The following is a 10,727-nucleotide window of genomic DNA, read 5'->3' on the forward strand; positions in this document are numbered from 1 at the left end:
GACACACCTACCAATTAATACGCAAACCCCTTACACCAAAATGGTAAGGTCAAACCTGCTAATTACTCTTTGGAAAATGACAAGAGTATGGTTTTAGAAGTTGGCCAAGTCACTCCTAGACAGCCTAGTTGGGCTGAGATTACTGCTGGACCAAAGGCCAACTCTCCCAAAATGGAATTTGAATTCATCTCACCTCCTCCACCCAATGGGGACCGTATCCTTATTGAACCTCCTGAAGAAGTTGCAGAGGAAGGAGCTGAGGAGTGGATGACCTATCTTGTTGGATATTTTATCAAAAAGAAATTGCCTTTTTCCATTGTCAAGGATGCAGTTACAAAGATGTGGAGTAATGAAGGGTTGGAATAAGTTATGGCTAATGATAAAAGGTTCTTTATATTTAAGTTCTCCACTGAAGCTGAATGTAATAATATCTTAGCTAATGGACCATGTATGGTGATGGGGAAACCATTATTCCTGAAAAAATGGCACAAAGGTATGGAAATGAGTAAAGAATCATGTAGATTCATTCCCCTTTGGATCAGATTTTACAATATTCCCTATGAGTATTGGACAGCTAAAGGTTTCAGTCGTGTGATAAGTGCTGTGGGAAGACCTTTATTTGCTGATAGGCTTACTGAAAGCAAAGCAAGACTCAGTTATGCTAGACTATGTGTGGAAGTGGATGCCACTAAACCCTTTGTTGAATCTTTCCAACTGAAGGCAGCTAATGGAATTTTGTTTGACATTATGGTCTGTTCATCTTGTTGTTGTTTTGGGCACCTTAGTAATATATGCCCTACCAAACAGACCATAAGTAGAATAGTTATGGAAAGGAGTTCTCAACCAGTTGAAGTAATGAATGTTAGCCATGAGGACCACATTACTAATGTTGCTAGGGATGATACTGCTGATGTCAATAGGGTGGAGACCTTACAAGTTGTGTCTGAGAATGTTATTGAGCGGGAAGTGAGCACTAAGGAGATGGAAAGTTTAGAGATTCCAAATCAAGAGGTGGTTATTCCTGCTATTGAATTGAGGACTGATGGAGGGTTGCTAGAGATGCCTAAGGCTAACCATGTGGAAAAGGGGACACATGTTGTTTTACCTAGCTGTTCTAGCTCCACATGCTCCTCTAGTTCAAACCAGTGTAAGGACAAGGAGGACCCTGAGGTCACAAAGCAGAAAACTAAGAAGAAGAAAAAGAAGAAGGGAGGTGAATGCCCTATTGTACCTGTGTCAGGTTTTCCAGGGGTAATTTTTCAAACCCTGTCTCAATGATTTTTGCAGCTTGGAATATCAGGGGTCTTAATTCCCCTGGAAAAAAAAAAAAGGAAAAAAAATAGCTTATTGCTTCTTCCAACCTCCATTTTGTGGCTATCTTGGAAACTAAGGTCCAAGAACCTAATGTTAATGATATCCATAAATTTATTGCCCCTTCTTGGCAGCTTCTACACAACTACCCCTCCTCTAGTCTTGGTATGATCTTAATCCTGTATGACCCTATCAAACTTAAAGTTCAGAAGCTTTCTTCTAATGTACAAGCTATTCACTACAGTATAACCACTATTGAGGATCACACTCATTTTTTTGTGTCTGTTATTTATGCTTTTAACCCTGTTGTGCAAAGGATCTCCCTGTGGAATGACATTAGATCTCAAGCTAGGAGCTTATCTCCCTCCCCATGGGTCCTCTGTGGAGACTTCAATGTTATTAAACATCCCAATGAAAATGCAGGTGGTTACGGTAAGTGGAATTCAGGTATCACAGACTTCAATACCTGTATTTTTTATGCTGAGTTACATGAACTGAGGTATAGTGGTATGTTCTACACTTGAACCAATATGAGCCCTGGAGATTCTAACATTTCTAGGAAATTGGATAGAGTTTTGGTGAATGACAGCTGGTTATCCAAATTCCCTCTATCTAGCTGTGAGTTTTTGCCTCATGGGGTATTTGACCATTCCCTAATGGTTGTTAACTCAGGAATTGTGCCTCCTAAAAAGAATATTCATTTCAGATTTTTTAATTTTTTGGGCAATCATAAGGATTTTTTATCTACTGTGGCTTCAGTTTGGGAGCAAAATGTGCATGGTAATATTATGTTCCAGGTGGTTTGTAAGTTGAAGATGCTCAAGATCAAATTGAAAGCCTTAAACAAGAAGGAGTTCAGTGAGATTTCCAAAAGGGTTATTGAAACTAAAAATGCTTTGAGTGCTGTTCAGATTGCTCTTGATGGTGATCCTGCTAATGTGGAGCTCAGAAGTAGGCAGAAGAATCTTTTTCAAAGTTTCCATGATTTGTCTGTAGCTGAGGAACAATTTTTCATGCAAAAGTCAAGGGTTAAATGGTTGAGTGATGGAGATAAGAACACTAGCTACTTTATGAAGACTTTCAATGCTATGTGCAACAAATCAAGGATTACTAGGCTCAGGCTTGCCTCAGGTGAGTCCACTGAGGTGCTTTCAGTTATTAAAGATAAGGCTGTGATGCATTTCTAGAGTATTTTGGGAAGTTCTTCTCACTGCTATCCAGGGATTCAAGCCTTAAAGGAAGTTAATAGTAAAGTGGTTCCTGACCAGCATCTTAATTCATTGACTGCTAATCCATCTCTTGAAGAGATCAAGGGCTATTTTTTTGGGCTGAGTGATAAAAAATCCCCTGGACCTGATGAGTTTAATGCAGTTTTCTTTAAGAAAACATGGCCTGTGGTGGGCAATGATGTTGCTATGGCAGTCAGAGAATTTTTTGTTAATGGGAAAATTTTGAAGGAGATTAACTATACTTATCTTGCTCTGGTCCCAAAGGTTCCCAATCCAACTTCTTTGCAGGATTTCAGACCTATTTCCTGTTGTAACACCATCTACAAGGTTATATCCAAGCTTTTGGCTAAGAAAATTCAACCTATTCTTCCTCACCTTATTGATAATTACCAAACTGCCTTTATTAAACATAGAAGAATTGGTGATGGAGTGTTTATTGTTCAAGAACTCATGAAAGGGTACACAGGCCAAGTTTCTTCTCCAAGATGCACCCTTAAGGTTGATATCCACAGAGCTTATGATACTGTTTGTTGGGAGTTTTTGGTGGATTGTCTTAAAGTCCTCAACTTCCCTCCTATGTTTATCCAGTGGATCATTGCATGTGTCACCACAACTGCCTTCTCTGTGGCTATCAATGGTGAGATGGTTGGTTTTTTCAAAGGAGCTCAAGGTTTAAGGCAAGGGGACCCTATTTCCCCTCTCCTGTTTGTTCTTATTATAGATGTGTTATCTTCTACTATCATTAAGTCCATCAATGAGAGTTCCCAATTCTCCTACCATTGGAGATGTAGAGCAAACCAAATTTTCCATTTGTGTTTTGCTGATGATGTCATTTTGTTTTGCCATGGGGACCTCTATTCTCTTGATGTGTTGATCAAGAGTTTTGATTCATTCTCTAAGCTTTCTGGTTTAAAGCCTAATTTGGCTAAAAGCAACATCTTTACTGTTGGAGTGAATGAAGAAACTCAAAATACCTTGGTTAATGGCTCTGGATTTGTTGTTGGCCAGTTCCCATTCAGGTATTTGGGTCTCCCTATTACTGCCTCAAGACTCTCAACTACTGACTGCAAGGTGCTTGTGGAAAGGATCATTGCTAGAATATCTAGTTGGACTTCTAGATTTCTATCCTATGCTGGTAGATTACAGCTCATAAAGGCCACCCTTATCAATATTCACTCTTATTGGGGGAGACACTTCATCCTTCCTATGCAGGTTACTAATTAGGTGAATGCTGTATTGAGGAAGTTTTTATGGACTGGGGAGGAGCTGAAGAACTCTGGTGCTAAAGTTAATTGGTATGCTGTTTGTAAGCCTAAGGTCTATGGAGGGCTTGGGCTGCCTAATCTTACTGCCTTAAATAGAATTGTTATCTTGCAACATATTTGGAATTTGTTCTATGATGGAGGCCAATCTCTATGGTATCAGTGGGCTCATAGTGTCCTAATTAAGGAGAAAAGCTTTTGGAACATCAAAGTTAATAAACTAAGTTCGTGGAATTGGAGAATGCTTCTTAAGCTGAGAGGTTTAGCTAGACAATTCATCAAGCACCAGGTGGGGGATGGAGCTGAAACCTTCCTATGGTTTGACTATTGGCTACCTACTGGTCCTATCAATTTGAGAGTTGGAAATGATGTTATATCTAATTCTATGTGGGATGCTAATTTCAAGGTTAAGGGTTTCATTAGACATGGCCAATGGAGTTTCCCTCCTCTTTTCAGAAACTTAACTAACATGGTTGATGACCCTCCTCCAATCAATGATGATGGTAGGGATAAGGTGGTATGGTCCTTGTCTACTACAGGTAAATTCTATTTGAAGCAGACGTGCAATGCTCTTCTTCCTCCTGCTCCATTGTCTAATTGGACCGACATTATTTGGTTTTCAAAACACATCCTAAGACATGCCTTTGTTACTTGGTTAGCTCTTCACAATAGGCTTTATACTAAAGATAAGTTCTCTGCAGATCATAGAGATGGTTCTAACCTATGCATCCTATGTCAAAGAGAAAACAAAACACATGAGCATTTGTTCTTTAAATGCAGTTATTCCTCTTATTTATAGAACTATGTTCAGCATACTTGTGGATTCTATTGTGGTGAACATAGCCTGACCTTCATTGCGAGATGGATTGACAATGTTTGGAATGATAAGTGTAACTCTATGGATGCTGTAATTGCTAGACTCTATTTCTCTGTGGCTATCTACTTTATATGGAAAGAAAGGAACAAACGTACATATGCAGGCAAGTACTCTGCTCCTTATATTGTTTGGAAGTTCATTGAGGACTGCATTCGTGGTCGGCTTCTCTCCTTGAGGTTCAAAGATACTAGGATTTCTCGGACTGTGGCGGCTGATTGGAGACTTCCTAGTTTGGTTATTAACAGTGCTAGTGCTGGTGATTAAGCAATGCTCTGTGTTGTGCTTTCTGTGTGTTACCTCTAGTAGTTCCTCCTCCTTTTGTGGAGTTTGTTGTTGCCTTCGGGCTTTGTTTGGGCCTTAGTGCCTTCTTTCTTATTGCTTCTTTTGGGCCGTTGTTTGATAGCCTGTATTATTTCTTCTTTTTTTGAATAAATTTTGACTTACCCAAAAAAAAAAACATAATAAACGAATCCATTCTGAAAATTTGTTCAATCTTTAAATTATTTTTCAATAAATATTCTCTTCAATTTTCATCAAAATAACATATTAAAAATAATCCACAAACTCATATTAAATATTTAATAAATTATACTCACATCTCTCAATAGTTTGAATATATTACACCTATTTTCTTTCTGTGGGTAGATAATGAACTCTTGCACTTATCATTAATGAATAATGTGTCAGTTTTTTGGATTTGTACGACAACTATGTATTCATATTGCCTTTGTTCTATTTCTGATACCTCATAATATCCAACTAATGGCATTTCCGTCAAGAAAATGAAAGTCATAAGAAGCATGTATTATTCCTTAACATGGACATGTCATGCCAATGCATCAAATATTATATTATATTATATTATATCATTTCATTAGGTAAACATTACTTCTAAAAGAAAAAGGCAACATATAGTATTGGATAACACTGATCCAGTGACACAAACATTTCTCTTTAATCAATAATGAGAAATATGAAAATTCAACTAAAAGAACAAAGAGATTATGACTGCGACTACATAAACTAATCAAAAGAATAATAAATCATCAGCAAAGCCCATCAAATTGCTGTGATGGTTTTCCTTTGTTAGTTACAGACATTGACATATAAATTAATGGACTCCCTATAGTTTTAACAAAACAATTCCAAGTGTACATATCATTTCTAGGCATAGCTGCACATTCCATATACACATGAGCTCCCTTTCTTGCACTTAATGTTGCACCCTCCACAGTGCTTATTGTTGGACAGTGGGTTCACACACACACCTTTGCAACATATCTCCGAGTATTAGCATTTCTTTCCACACATGCCACAGTTGAGTCTGTCTGTCTTCACACTAACACATTTCTTTTTGCAGCAATCTGGCCCCGGACTGCTCTTGACGCGACATACTCTAGGGTACTTGTTGCATGTCATTGTTACACACGGTGTTTGGGTAAGAAAACGTCCAGTCCCTCGAAGAGATTTTGGCAGTACTTCTTCGCTTTTAGGGAGAGTCGACGCGTCAAAATTATCAGTTTGAGAATCTTCATCATCGCCATCAATAAACACCTATTCTTCTGTAGGTGTTGCCAAAAGAGTTGTAGCCAAAGCCATTAGCATTACCAACACCAAAAAAAACCTTTAGGCACTTCATTGTTGTTGATTTTTTCTGTGTATGATAGAGAGATTTGCAATGTAGAAATAAATGAAGAATGCTTTGTGTGGAGAATGGAAGTTGATAACAAGGGTATATTTATAGTATAGTAAAAGGTTATAGTACGTTGTTTATTGTTAGTAGTGGTCTTATTCTACGGTTTCACATATAATTTAGGTAAAAGTTAGGCTTACAAAGAAATTTTGTATGTACTACGTACTACTCCACATTAGGAAACAACGTAGAATTCAAGTTTTCAACCCTTATCTTATAATACTTATATGTATAGGTTAGTAGGTGGACCTCTACCTCTACATCCGTACATGGACTGCCCTTGTTTGTTTTATCTAATTAATCTAAACAATGGATCGTTTCTTTTGAGCTATCAATAACTAATTACTATTGTTTATTGGTGGACAGGTCAAATGATAATTTTCTTTTATATATTTAGTTAAATAAATTAAAGACTTAACAGTTTCAAAACAGATATATAATAAAAATCACATGTGTTTCTTTTGAATTTAAATAATGTAAAAAAAAAAAAAAAAAAAAAAAAATCTTAATTTTCTCTCTTTTATAGGTATTTTGAATTCAAAGTAAACACATATCATTATTATGTAATTGTATCAACATTTGTGATAAGGGGAAGAATTAGGGAGTAATTAAGCAAATACTAAACAGCCACGGATCTATTGAGTGTTCGATGGTGACTAAACTCCTTAGGACAAAGATTGTTCCTTTAATGCTGAATTAGTACTACTTTATCACCAAGAGAATATAAACCAGAAAGCAGGACTAAGCCATTGCATGCACAAGCATACAAAAGCACAGCTACTTGTCTGTCTGTATTTCAAAAAACATTCGACTTTTATGTAACGGTTAGTTATTCGTGATCTCAACAACAGAAAAATGGTTGATTTGTCTCTAAATTAAATACATTTAAGAAGGACGGATAACCCAAATGGGAAGTCCCATACAACCAATATCCGTTTGGAGAAAGATCGATCATTTCGTGTGCATGATAAAGGATCGATAGATGATATTGGTTATGGGTAGTGTGGATTGTGGAGCCTAATAAATACTTTACGCCAAGCTCTAATTCCGAATTTTTTTGAAGGGTGTTTTGATAATTTTCGTACTTGTTATGTTGTCCTAATACGAGGGTATTTATTAATTATGAACTCTCTGTATTTACATTTTTTTTATCATCATAATTCGTGCAACCCTTAGACGTAACCCTAAATTTGGGTGAACTAAGTAAAATCTGTGTTCTTTTGTGTATGTATTTGATCTCTTTATTGCATTTTTTGTTTAATTTCGTAACAATTGATTAATTAATGGATTGCAATTCTAGGCTATGTTTGTTTCGACGTAAAATACTTTTCTCATAAAAGATTTTCTTTTTTCAGGTAAAATATTTTTTTATTTTTATTTTTTATTTGTTTGGCAAAGATCTAAGTCGAAGTTGAGGTCGAATCCATCGGATGGGACATATAAAACAACTCGTCGAAAATTAATGGGTAAGTTATTATTGTTAAATTTTAATATTTTTTTGCTTCATAAATATTTTACGATAATCAAATACTAAGAAAATAAATAAATATTTTACATTCAAATAAACGGAGCCTAGTGTGAAAAATACATATTTACATGTTTATTCCTAATTAATTAGTACTACTTCATCTTGAGAATATATGAAAATATGAAATTCACTACCTGTCGGATGGCAAATCTAGTGTGATAATAGAGGTAAAGTTTTTTCCTTTATGTCACCGGCCGGTATAAGTTTAGCTCAGATGTTACCTCATATTATCCTGCTGTATGTACAAGTTCTCGCAACAAAAAATAAAAAGTGGTCTTTTAATTAGACGACCAGTCTGACCGGATCAAGTCCATAATATAAGTGCCCATGAGAAATATATTATTGATTAATACATTATTTATAATCAATAATATATTATATATTATATTATTGATTATAAATAATGTATTAATATATATATTATATTATTGATTATAAATGCTCAATATATTCTAATGTTTTGACTTCTATTTATTAATTAAAATATTGGACTTGCTTTGCATGGTTGACCCATAGTTTTCAACTGGGGCGTCGAACTGTCGAAGCACTAAAACAATAAAAATTGTTTTACTCTTTTTATTTCAAGAAATACTTATAACTTAGGAAAAAGTAGAATTTAGGATAACAAATGTTTACTTTAAAATAAATAATTAATTATAAAAGTGTTGGGTTGTTGTCAGGTGGATTGAGTAGCTAGCGAATTGTTACCCTTGTCTAACTTTGATTCACAGAATGATCATATGGCATCGACATTCTAGAAAATTTTCTAGATAAATCTGTAATTATGTTAATCGTATAGAGTATTTATGATGGGTAGTGTGAATATAAGATTGGAATAGTATTTAGAATATCATAGAGTATTTACCGGCACACCCTACATATTTGATGAAATTCTCGTCAATTGGTGGCTTTACATAAGCCCCTTTATTGAATTGGACTTGGTGGTGCATAGTATGGCCTTGGTATTTTAATTGGAACTTGGCCTTGAGGTTAAGAAACAAAAGGTCTAGGCATGCCTAAGGGCCTATTTAGTAATAGGAATAATTCCTATTTTTTACTACCAATTCCTAAAATGTAAAGCAAAAAGTAAAAATTATGTTTATTAATATAATTTTAGTTTCGTACTTTTAGAAAGTACTTTCACATTTAACAAAGGAAGGAGAAAGTGAAGATTTGTTACTTTCTCTACTTCCTACACTGTACACGAAAAATACTTTATGTTACTGTAGCATTCATTGACCCATCAGCCTTGTATCACCCATTCTCACCCGACCATCACCCATCATTCACTCACTCTCTATCATCATCTTCTCATCCCACCCATCGGCGACGACGGAAGACACCACCCACCGGCGACAATGGAAGACACCACCCACCGGACTTTCTATCAGTACTGCTCTCTCTCTCTCTCTCTCTCTCTCTCTCTCGCTATATATATATATATATATATATATATCTGGACGAAGACAAGACGATGCTGATGAATTTCAGACCACCGAAATCGGAGTTTTTCTCTTTCTCTAAACCACTATAACTTGGAGTCTTTCTCTTTCGCTCAACCACTGTAACTTGGAGTCTTTGAATCGCAGTCCATTGTGTTTGCAATAGTTTGTTGGGGCTTTGTTTGAGTTTGGGTTTTCTGGGTCTTTTGTTGGGTCTTCTCTCTCTAAAACTCACTTTCATCTCTCTCTGTAATCACTATACTCAAACCCAGATTAAACCCTTTTTTATTTTATTTTTTTTGAGATGGAGACCCAATTTGGGCATTGAAGAGGGAGACCCAAATTCACATCCACAAGGAATTCATACTCCAAAGTTCTATTCCTAATCAGTTTGTCCGTGAATTCCGGTATCGGAGATGGAGATCCAAATTCGAGGCTTTAGTTTCCATGGATTCCAGAATCAGCACACAGTATGTAGAGAAAGATTGACACATATATACAGATGTATCTATATATAGAGAGAGAGAAAAAAAGAGATATATAGATGTTTGATGGGTTTATTGGTTTTCTTTTCTTCTTGTTGGTTGTTGGTATGTTCTTTTGAAATGGGCAGAGCTACTAATTTCCGAAGCTTGTTGTATTTGAGTTTCAGTCCGAAGCTTCAAATCAATGGAGTAAAGGGAAGCTTTGGGAAGTTTTATCAAGCAAGCTTTCGGGAGCGATTGCTACTGAAGGGTAACTACTCAAGACGGATTTTGATCTCATTCCAAACCACAGCACAGGGACATTCGGAGTTTTTAGTGGTGAGAATTACAGAGAAGATACTTGCAGAGAATGAGATGGGTTTTGGTGAGGAATTTTTGTAAAATCAAAATCATAATTACTGAACTTGATTTCTAATTTTTTACTTTTAAAATATTAAAAGCATAAATTACTATTGAACACGATTCTACTTTGTATTTCAACTTCAGAAATCTACTTTGTATTTTAACTTCAGAAATGAAAATTATGATTTTACTTTTGGAGGAAGTAAAAATAAGAAAGTGAAAGCGTTAGTAAACGGGCCCTAAGAGAACTTGCACATTATCATGTTGTTGCTGCACATTAGGGTGAAGAATGCCTTGTTGGCCTATATGACCAAGGTCTTCAACATGGTCATCCATTGATGAAATGGATTCACTTGAATTGCCCTACCCTTTGGATTACGATTAATCGACTCAAGATTAAGATTTAATGGAACAAGAGGGCGGTTTAAAGACCTACGACCATGCATGCACAATGCAAATCAACACAAATAACAAACAAAACAAATAGCAAATACTTCTCCTCCACAACACAAATCAATCAACAACAAGCCTCTACATACATTGATCTCATACTCCCAT

The 10,727-nt window shown here is 35.9% G+C and overlaps 1 protein-coding gene across 1 annotated transcript; it reads left to right on the forward strand.

Annotated features, from left to right (window-relative positions):
• Positions 1–369: 369 nt before the first annotated feature.
• Positions 370–4,943, forward strand: LOC132270455 (uncharacterized). The gene is made up of 6 exons (XM_059771633.1): positions 370–1,251; positions 1,446–1,743; positions 2,071–2,442; positions 2,533–3,752; positions 3,852–4,319; positions 4,602–4,943. Exons 1-6 carry the CDS (start codon positions 370–372, stop codon positions 4,941–4,943), a joined length of 3,582 nt encoding a protein of 1,193 aa, XP_059627616.1.
• Positions 4,944–10,727: the final 5,784 nt, after the last annotated feature.

The sequence above is a fragment of the Cornus florida genome, unplaced genomic scaffold, assembly GCF_030987335.1.
Source record: "Cornus florida cultivar Cherokee Brave unplaced genomic scaffold, ASM3098733v1 CherokeeBrave_3.0.0_Hap2_Chr08, whole genome shotgun sequence".
Taxonomy (NCBI): Eukaryota; Viridiplantae; Streptophyta; class Magnoliopsida; order Cornales; family Cornaceae; genus Cornus; species Cornus florida.